We start from the raw sequence: 17968 nt of genomic DNA, 5'->3' as shown, positions 1-17968 counted from the left end.
GAGGCTACACCTTCCATAATTTAACCATTTAGATGCAGTGAGGGGCATGGTGACCGGACCAGCCCTGTCCCTCACCGCGCGCAGAAGAACTTCTTGAAGTGTGGTGCCCACATGAGAGCAAAGGTGGCGGGCAACCTCGTGACTTTGAAAATCCTGTGCTTGGTTTAATGGTATAAAAAGGTACTCTCTACTCTCTAATTGGCCTGCCTGAGAAGGTGGTGGTCCTTCCCCGTTTCCATTTCCAACTCACATTCAGTGACTTCAACACCAATTATTAAAAAAAAAATTGAATGTTTATTGTATTTCTTGGCACCTTGCAAAATGCCAAAATGCATATGACGTACTATAGTTTGGAAAGCAGTTCACGATACAAAAACACCTGAAAGTGAAAACAAGTAGCGAGAGAGCGAGAGAGCGAGAGAGCGAGAGAGAGAGAATATGCCGTCGTCGCTCTCACATCCCCATGGAAATACAGGCTTCAAATTCCAATCAAACCCCATTTCTAACCAGTCACCGCTAACAGCTATATCATTCCCATTCGCTCACTACACCAAGACATCTCCTTACCCCTCTGCTTTTATTCAACTCACTCTAAGATCTCAATATGACTTACGACCACAATTTCCCAGCAAACCCACATGGCTTCTACCCTCAGTTTCCTTTCCACCCACATTAGCAACCAAGACTGGAAGATCATCACTAGCTCCACTTCAGTGTGGCATTTTGTCGAACAGCTGTAGCGCCAACGATGGCAAGAGGAGTTTCAGGGATTGGGTTGAGGTGGTTGGTGAGGCTGTATCAACTGCATTTCCCATATGGGTTGCTTTGGGATGCCTGTTGGGGCTCATCAAGCCGAGTTCCTTCAATTGGGTCACACCCAACTTGACCATCTTAGGCATAACACTGACCATGCTTGGCATGGGCATGACCCTCACTTTCGACGACCTTCGTGGGGCGTTGGCTATGCCCAAGGAATTACTTGCTGGCTTTGTTCTTCAGTACTCGGTCAGTAGTTCCATTTCATACAATATAATCCTCATAATGATTTAAATCCCTACATTTTGTTATATGGCTCATTTGGAACTTGTTAGCGTTGTTCAGTCTCAAAATTTTGAACCTTTGCTAAACATTGGCAATGCATTAGCATTTGTGTTAATATCACAACAAACCTTTGAACAAATCTCTGAAACTCTGAATGTCTAACTTTCTTTAATCCTGCAGAGTTCAGGCTCTTTTAATCTTAGGCTCCAATGTCAACAACTTGATCTTTTGAACATTTCTAACTCCAAGTTGTTTTGTACTGGGGCTGAATATGTATGTCCTTCAATCTGTTTAGGAGCAAATTTCATAACACTTAGGATTTCAATGGCATGTTCTTGCAGGTGATGCCTTTATCAGGATATGCTGTGAGCAAGCTTTTGAATTTGCCGTCCTATTATGCAGCTGGTTTGATATTGGTTGGTTGCTGCCCTGGTGGTACGTATGTTTGCCAGTCTTTTCATATGCATCCCTGTTTACTTCATCCTCACCTCTCTTTCCTAATTTACCTTCTTTTTTTTCCTTCTTTGCAGGAACAGCAAGTAACATAGTAACTTATATTGCACGGTACATGAATTATCCAAAATAGTATCATACAATATTACCTTTTTCTTATCTGTGTCCAAAATCTACTTTTATCCTGTGTAATTTGCTGAAAGTTCCACTTTGGTGCTTTAAGTTTCAATCGGTATTATGTCAATCCCATAATTTCCAATTTGTGTCAATTACGCCCCTCTAGTTTCAATGTAGCAATGTCAACCTTGCACTTTTCAATTTGTGTCAACCCTGCACTTTTGTTTATCTGATCGGACAAGACAGACCACTGCTTGTCTCCAACATGATCCCAATTTCACATGACAGTATTTTTTTGCCCAAATAATCTACTCCAGAACCATTAGTCTCGATCGTGTGAGCAATATGGTCACTACACTCCCTCTATGTTGCCATTAACATAGTTTGCTGATTTGGATGGGTATGATTATCTTTATAAATATTTCAACATTGAAATTCCTGCATTCAGCATGCTCCTTGTTAACCATCTTGAATGCTTATGCTACAATAGTTCATGGGGTGGGTCAGTCCCCACCTACTGCTCAGCTGAGACTAAAATGACCAAACTACAACTTCTAAAAACTAGGGAGATCGAAGTGTACTGTACCTTTTGTTTTTCCTCTCTGGCCAGAGGATCTGATGATCGTATTGTTTTGCCAGTGGAAATGTGGCACTTTCAGTTTTAATGACAGCAGCGAGCACTTTATCAGCCGTGGTTGGTATACTGGCACAACTTTCTTTTCATGTATTTTTGCTTTAAGGTGATATATGCATGGTCCGAAATTTAGCACATCTTTTGAAAAATGGTTAGAAAGACAGTTTGAAGCCTGTTTTCTGCTCAAACTTACTGAACGCTTACATCCTAACTGAGATTCTATCAAGTGTATTTGTTTTCTGGTTAAAAGTTATGAGGCACATCCACTTCTCTCCCTCTGGAAAAGATTAGTTAAACTATTAATTATGAGAACTATTGTCTTCTGTTCGATTCCTAACCTAAAGCGATATACTGAAAGCTCATTTCTTAAATTACCGACTGCAGCCATATTTTTTACACTGATATACCTTACAATAATGATGAGAGTGTTAGAGTTGTCTTATATTTAAAGAGATATAGTTACTAGTGAGTCAACTTATGAGCCTATTTCTTTTTATGATCAAACCTTACTTTTACCAATTCATGTTGTAGATCATGACCCCCTTTCTCACTGCCAAACTTGCTGGTCAATATGTTGCAGTAGATGCAGCTGGGCTATTATTCTCAACATTGCAGGTAAGCTTTCAAACCTATTGCCTACTTCGTATGCTGCTACAAATTATATTAAGATACCATATGCTTTGAACACAGGTTGTGCTTCTCCCTGTATTGGCGGGTGCATTTCTGAATCAATATTTCCAAGGCCTGGTTAAATTTGTGTCCCCCTTGATGCCACCCATTGCTGTGGCAACTGTAGCTGTTCTTTGTGGGAATGCAATTGCCCAGAGTTCTTCTGCAATCCTTATGTCTGGTAAACAAGTGGTGCTAGCTGCCGCTCTTCTTCATGCATCTGGATTTTTCTTTGGTTACATACTTTCAAGGATACTTGGGATTGATGTGTCATCATCAAGGACTATCTCCATCGAGGTTGGCATGCAGGTTAGCATCATTTTCTCATAGAGATGGATTTTTAAAAGAGAATTGGTTCTCATTTTCATCCAGTGATTGTTCACAGTTTTCCACTGCTAATTATCTTGGAGTGAACAAGGCTTTGCAGCAATTTGCTAATTTCATTCTATAGGCAAAGGCACATGATGTTTGTGTGTATGTATATTATTCATGCAAGAATGTGTCATTTTGTATCATGGTATAATTGGTTGTCTCTGTGTAATTAAACCCTACTATTTCCGTTCTTGTATTGCCGAGTGTTCTTATCAAGTCTTCTTATGTTTCAGAATTCGGTGCTTGGAGTTGTTCTAGCTAGCCAGCACTTCGGAAATCCTCTAACTGCGGTACCATGCGCTGTTTCCAGCGTTTGTCATTCAATCCTTGGTAGTGTCTTGGCAGGAATTTGGAGACAGAGTGTGCCAACGCAAAAGCAAGATTGAAATGTCACGTAGAAGCTTTAGACAAGCAGTATAAAACTTTAAAACAATCCTTCTGTAATTATATGAGCTGCTAGTTGTGGGAATTTCATTGCACATTAGCTAGCTATGGAGCACTTGGATTTGCAATTTTGGTGCTTGTCTTGTCTCTGAACAATTTGAACTTGAACATTTAACTTGCGTTTCAATGTGCTTCCTTTCGATATGATTTTTAACTCAATATTTCACATACAAAATAATTTGTTCATGAAATTACAATTATCAACGTAAAATATATCATGAGAGAGAGAGAGAGAGAGAGAGAGAGAGAGCTGACAACTAACTAATGATAAATTTGACCATACAAAAACAACAGCAAGCCAAAATAGGAAAAATTCTTCACGTAATCTTGGGAAAAAAAAATTAAAAGTTTTAGATACTTAAATAAAAAATAAAAAAAAGGTTTTGAATTTGTATTATTTTTCTCTCAAATTGTTATCCAAACCAAAGCCCCACCCAAGCCCAAGTCCAAAAACAAAACCAGGCCTCACCCAACTGCTTTTGGTACCAAAAATTCATCACAGGCCAGAAAATTGACTTTTGCCCCAAATTCATGTGGGCGCTGGTTTTTAAAACTCAATTGAATCCCAAAACTCAACCAAAAAATTAGAACCCCGCCAAATTCAAATCTAACAATTTCCAATTTCCCACCACCACACCAATTTGTTTGCTTCATAATTCAATTCAAATCCCAAACGTCAAATCAAAACCTCCAAAGCGCTCTCAAACTCTCACAAGCCCCAGCCCCCCTCAAATTGTTTTCCTCAACTTTCTTTCCCCACCAACCCCAACCAAGCCAACCAATGGATCAGAGATTCCATGCCCTGCCTCCTCTCAAGAGATTCAGACTTATGCAACAACAAGAGCAGCAGGAAGATACCCTTTTATCCTCGTCGCGCCTTCCGGCGAAGAAAAGAAAAGAGGCATGGCACCAGCCCCTTCTCCCTGACCCATTTGCCGCCACCACTGCTGTCTCCACCTATTCATTGCCTGCCAAGAAAAGGGTTTGGGCCTTCCTGCCAGATTTAATCTCCGAGGACCCGCTTTCGACATTGGACCTTAATGTCGAGTACAAGGTGCCTTTTGGTGCAGAGTCAGAAGAAGCAGTGGTGGAGAAAGAAGAAGAGGAAGAAGAGAAGGGTATTATTCATGAAAATGATTGCAGTGAAGCTACTGAAAATACCCAAGAAGAGAAAGGCCAAGAAATTACTGGTGATGAAGATGACAATGAAGAAGAAGAAGATGGGATTGTTTGTGCTATATGTCAGAGCACAGATGGAGATGCATCAGATCCAATTGTGTTCTGTGATGGCTGTGATCTAATGGTTCATGCCACCTGCTATGGCAATCCCCTTGTAAAGGGTATTCCAGAGGGCGATTGGTTCTGCTCCCAATGCTCGCTTTCTTCTGCGTCTTCTCAATCCACTGAGTCCTCTTCTTGCTGCCTGTGTCCTATCAAGGGAGGAGCAATGAAGCACACCAGAGATGGCAGGTGGGCCCACATTGTGTGCGCGCTTTATGTTCCTGAGGTGTTCTTCAAAGACCCCGAAGGCCGAGAGGGGATTGATTGCTCCAAGGTTCCCAAAAGGAGGTGGAAAGAGAGGTGTTATGTTTGTAAGAGTTCAAGGGGATGTGCTATTCAGTGCTCTGAGCTTAAATGTCCTTTGGCTTTTCATGTGACTTGTGGATTGAATGAAGATCTTTGCTTAGAGTACAGGGAAGGAAGGAAGCAGGGTGCTATTGTAGCTGGGTTTTGTAAAACCCACTCAGATCTGTGGAAAAAGGTAAATGTTTGTTTGTTTACAAATCACTTTCCTTTGAATTTTAGTTCTTTGGGTTTAAATATCATGTCTTTGATGGGGCTTTGCTAAATGGGTTTTGTTTTATTTGCAGCAAGAACAAACTGGGAAGTACAAGATTGTGGCTAGAGAAGACTGAAGAGCACAAGTAGTTAGATTGTGCAGATTAATATATAGAGCTTTGTGGTATGGTATACAATGGATCTGCTGGTTAGTGTTTGATTATTGGTTTTCTCTTTTGGGGAATTACATGTTTCTGTGAGTTTCAGATATCTGTAGGGTTTTAGTGTTGGCTTATTTGATTATTATTGTGACTGGTGATGTATTTTAATTACATTCTAACTTATTGTCGGTGCATCTAGCGCACAAGCTTTGAGCTAACTGGGTTAGATGAAGATAAACATTAGAATGACACTTCAGTTTATGTGATGAAAATTTGCTCTCCATAAATGGGATTTTAAATTGTATTCATGGTGTTGTGAGTCTTTGCCCTCTTGGCATTTGATGTTATAGGATCATTGCCAGGTTTCATCTGAATAATATTGTTTACAGTTATCTGGGGGGAGATGTCTGTTTTATGAATTTATCATTCAAGCAGTCAAAGGCATATCATATGCCAATTTGAATGAAACCATTAGTGTTGGATGATTATGACTGTTGTACTTTATGAGAACCAAATGTTGTACATCATTATTACTGCACCTACAACCAATGTCTCTCTGTCTTTTAAGGATGTCTCTCAAATTTTTAGATATGTGGTCTGCAATTTTGCATCCCAGTTTATGATATAAAATTCTGCATAAGTTAGATGAAGGAAGACTTGGTTGGTTACTAGAAAATGACCAAAACTTGGGTTTGACTCTTTCATTTATGCATATGTGCAATGGATTTGTAGCTTTCAGCTCCTGCGTATGATTGACTGGTTAACCAAGCGATCTATAAGTCATACCTTTTGATTTGCAGGCCCTCTATTCTTGGTCAAGGCCATTGCTTTTTTACTCTGGCTTGGTTCTGAGCATCAGTGTGAGATCCAACACCTAATAAGCCTTTTAACTGCATACCCTTTGCACATTAAGGATCAAAACCGTGTCAATACAGTGGGGGAACTTAGTGGGCCAATTCTGCTATTTCTTTGCTATTAGAAACCACCTCAATGTTTGAATTGAAGACATTTACTAGTCACAGTTTCTAGATGTTAGGACATGTATTTGATGATTATAATAAAGTTAATTGTTCTTCATCTAAGCAGGATTGCTTAAGATTTATTGGGACATTGAAATAGGCAATTCTGAATGACCAATTGTAATTTGTAACAACTTAAGAGTTGCATTTTTTAGATTCAAAATCCCCGGCACAACTACGAAAAATGTTGTCCCTATGGCACTCTTGATGGTCTCTTTCTCTGCAATTATGTTTTCTAATCATTACAACCATTACAGTTTTATTTGTGATTCTCTGGACCTGAAAATGATGTTAGAGCCTAATCATGGCGCCCCAAATTTCAAGGTTCAATGCTTCGACAAGTCTAGATAATTTGATGTAGGCTTTTAGATTGGGTTTCTAATCATCAAGTGTGAAATATTGCTTGTTAAACTTCCTTACAGATGGAGGATGCTGGAAATTCCAATTAGCACATCCCGATAATTACGTGCCTCTGATGTGTCTGCCTTGTATTTTTTCTAGTTTCTAAGATGCAAAAGTCTCGAGGCCAAACCTAAATGGACTTTGCATCTATCCTCCTGCGGGCAATTTTGCACTTCAAATGTCAATATACAGCTGCAGGCGGTCATAAACCAGAGCTTAATGAAGGAAGAAAGTCCAAGCGAGCTCTCACCCCTAATTAACAACTTTAAACTCAAACTTAAAGCTAATTATAATGATTCTTGTTTGATCTACATAAAAGCTAGCCTATATGCCACTTTGCTTGCTAAACCAAAATAAATTAGTTAAAAGGTTTGAATGGAAACTTGAGGAAGAAGATTCAAATAAAGTGGCCTACCGCCCACGTGTGAATACCTCGTTTGAAATATTTCCTCCCTGTTCTGTAATTCAACAGCCTTGATCCATTAGCTAGCATTTATTGCATCTTGGGTTGACAAATGGTACAAGTGATATGCTCTATAATGGATGACACAAATTGACTTTTTATTTCTCTGCATCAACTTCTCACCGCATTTCTCTATAAATACCTTGCATGGGTTGGCCTAAGAAAATCACAAACACCTTCTACAAAACCCAGCAATTGTTTCTTTGTATCCTGGAGATTATACATCGAAAACATATACTCGAAATTAGAATGATGTCCATGAAGTTGATTGGAAGCCTCAGCTGCTGCTTATGGCTAGTCATGGCCATAGCCACCGTAGCTCAAACATCCGATGACTCGAATGCTCCGGTGCTTGACACTTCCGGTCAGGCTCTTCAAGCCGGTGTAGATTACTACATCAAACCCGCCATTACTGACAGTGGCGGTCGTTTCACTTTGATAGACAGAAATGGCTCATGTCCATTGTATGTCGGTCAAGAAAACGTCTCAGGCCCTGAGGGCTACCCTGTGACATTTGCTCCTTTTGTAGAGGGAGAAACTGTGGTGAGGGAGGCAAGGGACCAAAAGATCACATTCTCAGCAGCCACAATCTGTGTGCAGTCAACTGCGTGGAAGTTGGGTGAGACTGATCAAGTCACCCAAAGGAGATTGATTGTCACCGGAGAAGATCAAAACCAAGGCATCGCTGGTCCGGCTCGAAACTACTTTAGGGTTAACAAGCAGGCAGCTCTAGATGGTGTCTACAATCTGCGATGGTGCCCAACTGAACTATGCCCTACTTGCAGGTTTATATGTGGGTCTGTTGGAGCTCTTGTGGAGAATGGGAAGAGGTTGCTTGCCTTGGATGGTTCTGTGCTTCCTGTTGTGTTTGAGAGGGCTTAAGTAAATATTTGATCCATATTTATTATGTATTAATGGGATGGGAATAATCATGTCATATAGCTGACGTATATGATCCTCATTATCAGTCTCTTAATTATAAATAAACTCTTGCAACTAATGTCATTGGGAACTTATAAACTCATCTCTTATAGCTTAATTAGTTCCACCATTATTATAATAATTAATCATCCTTAGTGCACCTACATATTTCATCCTTGTTTTATGCTTTTAGGCTTTAGCTTTACTTGACTTGATTAACGTAGCTTTCCAAATTCACGATGTTGATATGTATCATTTCCAATAACCTGATTTGTCTTGTTATATGTTATGTATATTTATATGAGACACACAATTACACGGGTCAATTTTGACTAGTCAAACAGTCAACTTTTGAATTCATGACCATTGATGTGAGCGTAATCTGTGAAATTATTAAACCGTGTCTAATTTTCTTACATTGTTGCTTGTTAGTTACTGTTGTAATCACCATAAATTTTATCCTCAGGGATGGTAATTAACGTGGTGGGTACTTATATGGGCTAAACTCCACGACAAAATGGAGCTGTAGCTTGGTCCAATTTCCAACTACTTTTTTCATACCAAAAAAAAAAGGGACATTTTGGAATAAGCAAAAATGGAGAGAGAAAAATTTTAAAATAAGCAAAAATGACAAAACGCCTTATTTATTTTAGATTTCTAAGAAATCCAATATATTTGCATGTCTTTGATTTGAAAGTTGAGTGGTTTTTTTGTTTTTTTTTAAAAAGCTTTGGCTTTTTCCAAAAGTGAAAAAAAATTTATGTCTAAAACCTTAAAAACCTATAAAAAAAAAACCCCATAAAAAAAACTACAGGCTATGGTTGTAATAACCCAAACCCAAAATTAATATTTAATTATTAATTTATTTGAGAAAAAGACAAAAATACCCATAGAATATTTTATTAGTTTAAAAGTTGACTTTTTGACCGAAAAGGAATTTGGGAATTTTAATTATACTGTTGCGTAGAGCGCGACGAAACGAGTTCGTAGACGTGTAGTGACTCAAATCGGAATTGTAACGAAGGAGTTACGATCAAAAGAAGTTCAGTGGCATAACCGTAAATATTTCGAAGTTCAGATTTTATAAACCCAGATTTTCTGGTTTTCGGGGAGGACTAGCCGACTTTGGGAGCTGTTTTCTCTCAGCTCCGAACTCCGATTCAGGAAATACCAGTGCCAGACGAACCACCAAACATCCCTCTTCCAACTTCAGCCCTTCTCCGCCTCTATCTGCCGCCATAGTCGCCGGAAACAGCCGCGAAACAGGCGGTGTTCGACAGTTTTTTTGTAAACTTTCGCCGGCTCGTTCTCCGTCATCCGGCCACCATTTCCGGTGATCCAGGTATGGAAACTCATCTATTTCTCGAGCCCTAGCTGCTGGTTGGGTAGGATTTCAGAAATTTCTAGCGTAGATAACTCGATCTTGGATCCAAAGTTTAGCCGAATTTTGGGTTGAGATTCCGGCCACTTCCGGCCAGTTTTTGGGGTAGGTCCAAGAACAAAAGTGGCTCCAAATAGGGTGTTTTACCTAGGATAGGAGTCTTGAGCCGAGATGTTGAGATTTTTCGGCGAAGCGTTATCGCTTTAGGCACCACGCGCTGCCGGCGCGTGGGCGGCACGTGAGCAGTAGGGTGGAGACCACAGTCAGTCATAGAATGATCTCCTAGTCCTCACGAGCGCATGGAATTTTGCGGATCTTAATTCGGATATCGTTTGAACCCCGAACGGATCTCGCCATCTGCGATTTCCGGGTTCAATACGTTTGAACCGTTGGATTGTAGTTAATTCCAGTATGTTAATCTAGACTTTCCCAGGATCGTATAGTATTTGACAGATCGTAAAACGGAGTCCGGATACTCCGAAATGTCACCCTAGAGTGAAGTTTACAGAAACAAACCGGTCCGGAGGAAAGAACTACGTGTGGCTTGGTCCTCGAGAAGTGCGTAGGCAGCCTACGATTATCAGTGCAGCCACGAATCGAGTCCTCGGTTGTATTCTGTTTTGACATTTTAGTCATTTACGACCCACGCTTACTGTGTCGCTTTTAAGCGAGTTTCGACCCGGATTCCAAAGTGGAAATTGGGTCGGTCGTTTCAATGGTACATTGGTACAATAGATTGAACATGAAGTTTTTTTTTTTTTTTTTAATATTTATAATTTAAATTTTTTAAATTTTAATTTTTTTATACTTCATTAGATAAATTTCAACGGTACAATTAAAGACATCTAAAATATCAATACCAAGAGAGCAACAAACTAACATAAGAGCATAATTTTATTTCTCTCTCGATGTAGGTTCTCTATGTCATGTCCTGGAGGAAGATTAATGACGGTTGGTTTTACTTTTGTCGGCGTTGTTTTAGTTTTGTAGTTTTGGTTTAGTTTGTTCAATAAGATCCAGAAACTCTATGAGTTGTTTTTATTGTTTTACTTTCATAATTTCATAAACTTTGTTGAATTTGCTGGAGTTCGTAGTCTCTTTAAGAGAGTCATGCCGGTTAACGGCCGGTTTTGTCCTCGATGTAATTTGACTAGATTTGAGGCAACTAAGAGGATAGATAGGAGTTTTAGAAAATTTATTTTTTGGTAGTGATTCTCTCCATATCATATCATTTCTGCAATTTGACCATATTCACCATACTGCTATTGGAATAGTTAGCTTTATAGTCTTTCTCTTTCGAACATTTTTTGTATGTTTGATCTAATAAACTTAAATCACTTTTTATCAAAAAATTATAGTTTGAGTTTGAATTTGATTTCGATACGTTACTCTATTTTTCACTCAAGCTTCTTTTTTTTTTTTTTTTTTTTTAAAAAATTATAAATAAATAGAGAAATTTAGTCATATACCCATTCTTAGCACTAATAATATAGATAAACCATACACTATTTAATTTCTATAAACAAACCCAAAAAATGACAGCTGGCCTTATTGAATTTAATTTTGATTATTAAATTACTTTGATGCTCTACTGAGTGTTTTGAGATTTTTTATGAGATTTTGAGGTTGAGTTTGTTTTAAGAAATTAATGGTAGTTTTGTAATTTTAAAAAAGTTAAAAGCTTTTTTGTTATGTTGTAAATGAGTTTTGGGTGTGTTTTTAAAATCTATTTCATATAAGGTTTTTTATTATAATTTGGGCTCCTATATTGGGTATAATAGTGAATCTCCCCTTTTTTTTATACGCAAAGATATTAGCATATGCCAACCACCGAAATAAAATCGATCTGCAATTCAGACGTCATTGCAAACATCCTGTCTTTTAGCTCACTATACAATGTACGAAGTCTTCATCTATTAGGCTGTGGGCCTTCCAGACACAACAAAGTGGACGTTTCATATTTCAAAGGTTGGACAAAGCAAAAACTAGTGTAAACAAGAAAACAAAACTGAGGGACAGATATATTATTCAACAGAGGAGCCTGATCATCCATATTAGCTAGCTTTGGCAAATCTATGGAAGAAAAGACATCCGGGAGCTTCTACGGTGGATCTCTTATTGTGCCTAGTGTTCAAGAATTAGCCAAGAAGCCTATAACCGCCATCCCACCCAGATACATACAGCCTCATCATCCTGAACAACAAGACCATGTCATGTTCAATCCTGATCATGATCATGCTGAAATGCCATTCATTGACATGCAGAAGCTGCTTTCTCAAGAATCCACTGATTCCGAATCTGAGTTAGCTCGGCTCCATTTTGCTTGCAAAGAGTGGGGTTTCTTTCAGGTACACAACTTTTTTCACTCGTTTGTCTGTCTTGAGGAATTAATGAGAAAATTAAATCACAATTTAGCATCAATGAGAAGTTATTGGTAGGTAATGTTGAATTGATAGAGTAACTACGAGTATTAGTAGTGTAGAGGAAAAAGTGTGTCCCGATAAATATATGTTAATTTGCTTGTGGATTTTTTGTTGTTGAAATCTTTACTTTGTTAGAAGTGGCCCAGAGTTTAAATTCCAAAAACGACGGTTGTTAAATAAATGAAAAGGAGTTCAAGAATTCGGGTTTAGGCAATTAATCATGTCACATGTATTCTTACTTGATACTAACTAGGCATTTAGAAAGTAATCATGGCCAACATTAAGACATTATGTATATATGTTACAGTTGGTAAACCATGGTGTGAGCTCTTCCTTGGTGGACAAAGTCAAGACAGAAAGTCAAGACTTCTTCAACCTAGCCATGGAGGATAAGAAAAAGCTTTGGCAAACCCCAGGAGATGTGGAAGGTTTTGGACAAGCCTTTGTAGTTTCAGAAGACCAAAAACTAGATTGGGCTGACATTTTCTTCATGACCACCCTTCCAGTCGAACTGAGGCGGCCTCACCTATTCCCAAACGTCCCTTCTCCTTTTAGGTCCTCTCCTCTCATCATCTCATCATATATTCATATACTTTGTGTGCATTTTCATGTGCATGTGTTTATGACTTCGTCAATATCGACAAAATATTGATGCGCATATAGACAGTCGGTTCTTTAAGCAAAGAACTGCACAGAGAATTTCTGCATACATGATATATGTGAGTATTTTTCTAAAACCGACTTATTGTTTACATGTAGAGAGACCTTAGAAGTTTACTCACTGGAACTGAAGAACCTAGCCATGACTATCCTATCACAAATGGAAACTGCTTTGCAAATGGAAGCCAAGGAAGTGACCAAGTTATTTGAAGATGGAATGCAATCAATGAGGATGAACTATTACCCTCCATGCCCTCTTCCGGCAGAAGTCATCGGTCTTACACCTCATTCTGATTCTGTAGGTCTCACCATCCTCCTACAAGTGAATGAAATGGATGGTCTCCAAGTAAGGAAAGATGGGATTTGGGTTCCTGTTAAGCCACTACCAGATGCCTTTATTGTCAACATTGGAGACATTTTAGAGGTAATCATATAGCTCTCAATTTCATATAACTGATCCTATGGTGAATACTTATGTAAATCTATAGTTCATAGTTCTACAACATAACATATAGAAGAATATCGACAAAAAAATAAATCAAAAACATTACCCCTGTTCAAACATGTCATTTTACAATATAGGGCCATAATGCTTGCCTTCTTCTATTTGTGCCATATTTACTGATGTTAGTGTCGGTCAGTTGCATCTCTCATGTCGATGGAACTAGACTTGATTGTTTGAGTTACGAGCTTTGTGAAAGATGTGTTCAACAGTAATTTCAAATCAAGATTCATCCATAATAATTTTATCTATTGCAGCTATATAATTTTATGTGTGTATGTGGGACTCATGGCAGATTCAAACCAATGGAATTTATCGAAGCATTGAGCATCGTGCAACAGTTAACTCTGTAAAAGAAAGGCTGTCAATCGCCACATTTCACAACCCAGCACTTGCTGGTGAAATTGGTCCGGCGTCTAGCTTGGTCACTGAGCAAACACCTGCAGTATATAAAAGGGTGGGAGTTCAAGATTATTTGAAAGCCCTTTTTGAACGTAAGCTTCAAGCAAAGTCTTTTCTTGATGAACTTAGGATAAAGTAAGATGGTGGTGAGATTTAGACAATATGTGAGCGTGGAATTGCAACCATGTATTGGTGGTATCTAATTTTCTGAAGAAATAAACCAAAGCCTGCCAGTCCAAATGGTGTCCAACTGATGAAGTGTGCCCTGCTTGTAGAGTTCATTTTGGGTATGTTGGTTTCTCTTGAAATGTGAAGAGGTTGCTGCCCTTTAATATCATTTGAAATATATAGCCCCTTATTATGTAATAAATGAGAATAATCATGCCCTACCTGACTATGATCCTCATCATTAGTACCTCCAGTCTCTTAATTATAAATAAATTGTTGCAACTAATGCGATGTGTATAAACTCATCTCTTATAAGTTCATCTTCTTCTTCTTCTTTTTTCTTTTTCTTTTTTTTAATTTTTTATACAAACGATATTATACTTTAATCTAATCTCAACTTTGGGGAGGGGGATTCAAACTCAGGTGTAGAGTAGGGAGCACATTCGCTTTAGCTAACTTAACTAAGCCCATATCTGCTTAGTTCATCTTCTTTTACTTCATCCTTATAGCTTAAATAGGTTCATCACCCTTAGATATAAATAAAGCGGTGCACTTATATAGTTCATCCTTCTTTTAAGCTTTTAGGCTTTTAAATTGACTTGACTTGATAGTTTTACCTGTTTTTGTTTTCCGTGAAGCCAATGGCGTGGCTCACATACTCGTTCTCATTATGCATTCTCTTTATCTGAAATATCTACATGATATGAGGACTCTCCCGATATCATTTGTGATGCTTTGGCTAAAAATGTATTGTAACAAGTTTTGATGAAATAATTATCAATATTTGTCTCTATGAAAAAAAAAAGAAAAAATAGACGAGACTTGATTGGAGTAGCTTTTCCGATACAACTTGATTTTTGATTTGTCTGGTTGAGTCAAATACTACGCATATTTTATGTGGTACATATAACTTGCACAAATCAATTTCGACTATTCTCAATTTCTGAATTTGTGACCATTGATGTCAGCATAATCCAAGAAATTAACCAACCGTATTTTCTTAGAATGCTGCTTGTTAGCTACTGCTATAATCACCATATACCATCAGAATGAGGTGTAAAACCTTTGATGATACCTACAACCTCTAGTATACAATATATAATTAAAGGTTAACTATAATTAATTTAAAATTAGTAATTATTTCAGTAACATTTCCCTTCCTAATGTTAAAAGAAATTTCAAATTCTAATCCACCTCCCATGTTAATTAAAACAAATCCTAATTAATCTTTATATCTATACACTCACGTGTCGGCGCGTGCAAAATTATTCCAAAATTTCCTCAAAATAATGGTCACAAATCTCTTAAATCATAGATTATTGCTGCCCCGCCCATTGGTCATCCAACTACTAGTTCAAGTCCAGACAAGAATACAAAACTGACTTAACGTATATTTAACAGACAAGAATACAAAACTGACTTGATGTATATTTAACGTTTGGGGTTGGGGGTTTGGGGGCGGTGAGTGGGGGGGTGGTGGGGCGCCATCATCGTGATTGGTGAGCAAGAGAGAGAGTCTAGCAAATAAAAAAATAAAAAAGGACAAAACCAAAATTTAAATTATATAAAAGAGAGTGAAGCAAATAAAAAAATATCCAGATTAAGCAGCCAAATTAGCTAGCTTTGGCAAAGCTATGGAAGAAAAGGCATCGAGGAGCTTGTACGGTGGCTCTCTTATTGTGCCTAGTGTTCAAGAATTGGCCAAGAAGCCTATAATCACCATCCCACCCAGATACATACAGCCTCATCATCACCATCACCAACAAGATCAAGTGATACTCAACTCTGATGCAGAAATACCACTCATTGACATGCACAAGTTGCTGTCTCAAGACTCAATTGATTCTGAATCTGAGTTAGCTAAGCTTCATTTTGCTTGCAAAGAGTGGGGTTTCTTTCAGGTACACACCGATTTTCACTCCTTTGGACTGTCCTGAGGAATTAATTAATTTGAAAATTACATCACACTTGTGATAGTATATTATATTGATGGAGCAATATTATACTTCAATGAGAAGTTATATGTAACGTTGGGCCAAAATTGGTAAAGTAAGTACAAGTATTAGTAGCGTAGAAGAAGAAGCGTATCGTCAAGGGGTTAATTTGTTTTAGTGGGAATTTTAACTTAAACTATAAGATGTTTATTATAAGATCTGGGGAGCTCCACTCTAGACCTAGTAGTGGCTCCGCCGCTGCGTATCATGGTTGTGTGTGTGTGTGTGTGTGTGTGTTTTTTTTTCTTAAGGGAGGTATATTTTTTATATTGTGAAATCTTCATTTTGTTAGAAGAAGTCCTGAGCGACGATTGTTACATAAATAAAACAAGTTCACAAATTCGATTTTAGGCAATTAATCGTGTAATTATACATGTAATAAGCACGTATTTTTACTTATTACTAACTAGGCATTTAACAAATAACCGTGTACAACATAACATAGTATATGCATGTTACAGTTGGTAAACCATGGAGTGAGCTCTTCCTTGATGGAGAAAATAAAGACAGAAGTTCAAGACTTCTTCAACCTTCCCATGGAAGAGAAGAAAAAGTTTTGGCAATCCCCAGGAGAAGTGGAAGGTTTTGGACAAGCCTTTGTAGTTTCAGAAGACCAAAAGCTCGAGTGGGCTGACCTTTTCTGCCTGACCACCCTTCCAGTTCAAATAAGGAGGCCTCATCTGTTCCCAAACCTCCCTTCTCCTTTCAGGTCCTCTCCTCTCATCATCTCATCATATTACTTTGTGTGCATATCCATATGTTTGTGATTTTGTGCAATATGATTATATATATGAATGCGCTTGAATCCATGATGTATAGGTCCACCTCGATACAACTTAATGATCCAATTAAGTTGTTCATTTTCTTAGGCATTATTTTTAGTATGGATACATACATGACGTCCGGCTTTTAATAATAAACACAAGCTATTAATATGGCCTCGACAATGTGCGTAAATCATTGTTGTCAACAAAATTTACCGACATGTTATCGGTACATTTTCACCAACAATATTGATGCACATATAGACCAATTCAATCTTTAAGATTAAAGACCGAACATCCTGCACATAGAATTTATGCATATATATGTAGGTGACTGAATTTCGATAACCAAGTTATTTTTTACATATAGAGAGACCTTAGATGATTACTCATTGGAGCTGAGGAACCTAGCCATGACTATCCTATCCCAAATGGAAACTGCTTTACAAATGGAAGACAAGGAAATGACCAAGTTGTATGAAGATGGAATGCAATCAATGAGGATGAACTATTACCCTCCATGTCCTCATCCAGGGGAAGTCATCGGTTTGACACCTCATTCTGATAGTGTAGGTCTCACCATCCTCCTACAAGTCAATGAAATGGATGGTCTCCAAGTGAAGAAAGATGGGATTTGGGTTCCTGTTAAGCCACTACCAGATGCCTTTATTGTTAACGTTGGAGACATTTTAGAGGTGATCATCTTTAACAACTATCCAAAAACTAAGCTTCATTCACCATAATAATTTTATATATTGCAACTATATGATTTTTGTTTTGTTTTTTGTGATCATGGCAGATTCAAACAAATGGTGTTTATCGCAGCATTGAGCATCGGGCAACAGTTAACTCTGTGAAAGAAAGGCTCTCGATCGCTACATTTTACTACCCGGGATTTGGTGGTGAAATTGGTCCAGTTCCTAGCTTGGTCACTGAGCAAACACCTGCAGCATATACAAGGGTGGGAGTTGAAGATTATTTCAAAGCCTTTTTCAAACGTAAGCTTCAAGGAAAGTCTTTTCTTGATGAGCTGAGGATAAAGTACTAGAAAATTACTCAATTCCATTTAATTTTCTGAAGAAATAGAAAGAGGTGTATTCTTGTATAATTAGTATTGTTTTACTACTGTTGTCATAAATTTTCATCAAATGATAAGAACGTTGTATTATCACCTCAAACTCCATTTGAGCGAGTGCCAC

The 17968-nt window shown here is 38.1% G+C and overlaps 5 protein-coding genes across 5 annotated transcripts; all 5 read left to right on the top strand.

Moving 5' to 3' along the window:
- Nucleotides 1-18: 18 nt before the first annotated feature.
- LOC103325939 (putative sodium/metabolite cotransporter BASS1, chloroplastic) lies at nt 19-3884 on the top strand. Its single transcript, XM_089049280.1, has 8 exons — nt 19-180; nt 350-1005; nt 1383-1476; nt 1572-1605; nt 2251-2305; nt 2777-2860; nt 2936-3223; nt 3520-3884. The coding sequence occupies exons 2-8, from the start codon at nt 439-441 to the stop codon at nt 3670-3672; spliced, it is 1275 nt and encodes a 424-aa protein (XP_088905406.1). The 5' UTR covers nt 19-180; nt 350-438; the 3' UTR covers nt 3673-3884.
- Nucleotides 3885-4012: 128 nt separating this feature from the next.
- On the top strand, nt 4013-6206 carry LOC103325940 (RING/FYVE/PHD zinc finger superfamily protein). Its single transcript, XM_008228129.2, has 2 exons — nt 4013-5492; nt 5602-6206. Exons 1-2 carry the CDS (start codon nt 4512-4514, stop codon nt 5644-5646), a joined length of 1026 nt encoding a protein of 341 aa, XP_008226351.2. The 5' UTR covers nt 4013-4511; the 3' UTR covers nt 5647-6206.
- A 1502-nt stretch (nt 6207-7708) lies between these two features.
- LOC103325941 (kunitz type trypsin inhibitor 104-like) lies at nt 7709-8574 on the top strand. The gene has a single exon (XM_008228130.3). It carries the CDS (start codon nt 7804-7806, stop codon nt 8434-8436), a length of 633 nt encoding a protein of 210 aa, XP_008226352.1. The 5' UTR covers nt 7709-7803; the 3' UTR covers nt 8437-8574.
- Nucleotides 8575-9575: 1001 nt separating this feature from the next.
- On the top strand, nt 9576-14297 carry LOC103325942 (protein SRG1-like). Its single transcript, XM_089047804.1, has 6 exons — nt 9576-9817; nt 10771-10807; nt 11667-12204; nt 12587-12834; nt 13039-13363; nt 13737-14297. The coding sequence occupies exons 3-6, from the start codon at nt 11932-11934 to the stop codon at nt 13980-13982; spliced, it is 1092 nt and encodes a 363-aa protein (XP_088903930.1). The 5' UTR covers nt 9576-9817; nt 10771-10807; nt 11667-11931; the 3' UTR covers nt 13983-14297.
- A 1189-nt stretch (nt 14298-15486) lies between these two features.
- On the top strand, nt 15487-17947 carry LOC103325943 (protein SRG1-like). The gene is made up of 4 exons (XM_089048115.1): nt 15487-15912; nt 16467-16714; nt 17140-17464; nt 17569-17947. Exons 1-4 carry the CDS (start codon nt 15646-15648, stop codon nt 17815-17817), a joined length of 1089 nt encoding a protein of 362 aa, XP_088904241.1. The 5' UTR covers nt 15487-15645; the 3' UTR covers nt 17818-17947.
- Nucleotides 17948-17968: the final 21 nt, after the last annotated feature.

The sequence above is a fragment of the Prunus mume genome, linkage group LG3 (genome assembly GCF_029339155.1).
Source record: "Prunus mume cultivar Tortuosa linkage group LG3, ASM2933915v1, whole genome shotgun sequence".
Lineage (NCBI taxonomy): Eukaryota > Viridiplantae > Streptophyta > Magnoliopsida > Rosales > Rosaceae > Prunus > Prunus mume.
This window is presented reverse-complemented; position numbering and strand designations above follow the sequence as displayed.

Excerpts from the sequence above, each read along its gene's own strand:
- LOC103325940 (XM_008228129.2), top strand. The coding sequence starts at position 4,512 with ATGGATCAGAGATTCCATGCCCTGCCTCCTCTCAAGAGATTCAGACTT. Across the intron at positions 5,493-5,601 it reads ACTCAGATCTGTGGAAAAAG|CAAGAACAAACTGGGAAGTA; the intron begins GTAAATGTTTGT and ends TTTTATTTGCAG.
- LOC103325942 (XM_089047804.1), top strand. The coding sequence starts at position 11,932 with ATGGAAGAAAAGACATCCGGGAGCTTCTACGGTGGATCTCTTATTGTG. Across the intron at positions 12,205-12,586 it reads AAGAGTGGGGTTTCTTTCAG|TTGGTAAACCATGGTGTGAG; the intron begins GTACACAACTTT and ends TATATGTTACAG. Across the intron at positions 12,835-13,038 it reads AACGTCCCTTCTCCTTTTAG|AGAGACCTTAGAAGTTTACT; the intron begins GTCCTCTCCTCT and ends GTTTACATGTAG.
- LOC103325939 (XM_089049280.1), top strand. The coding sequence starts at position 439 with ATGCCGTCGTCGCTCTCACATCCCCATGGAAATACAGGCTTCAAATTC. Across the intron at positions 1,477-1,571 it reads GGTTGGTTGCTGCCCTGGTG|GAACAGCAAGTAACATAGTA; the intron begins GTACGTATGTTT and ends CCTTCTTTGCAG. Across the intron at positions 2,861-2,935 it reads TATTATTCTCAACATTGCAG|GTTGTGCTTCTCCCTGTATT; the intron begins GTAAGCTTTCAA and ends CTTTGAACACAG.
- LOC103325943 (XM_089048115.1), top strand. The coding sequence starts at position 15,646 with ATGGAAGAAAAGGCATCGAGGAGCTTGTACGGTGGCTCTCTTATTGTG. Across the intron at positions 16,715-17,139 it reads AACCTCCCTTCTCCTTTCAG|AGAGACCTTAGATGATTACT; the intron begins GTCCTCTCCTCT and ends TTTTACATATAG. Across the intron at positions 17,465-17,568 it reads ACGTTGGAGACATTTTAGAG|ATTCAAACAAATGGTGTTTA; the intron begins GTGATCATCTTT and ends TGATCATGGCAG.
- LOC103325941 (XM_008228130.3), top strand. The coding sequence starts at position 7,804 with ATGATGTCCATGAAGTTGATTGGAAGCCTCAGCTGCTGCTTATGGCTA.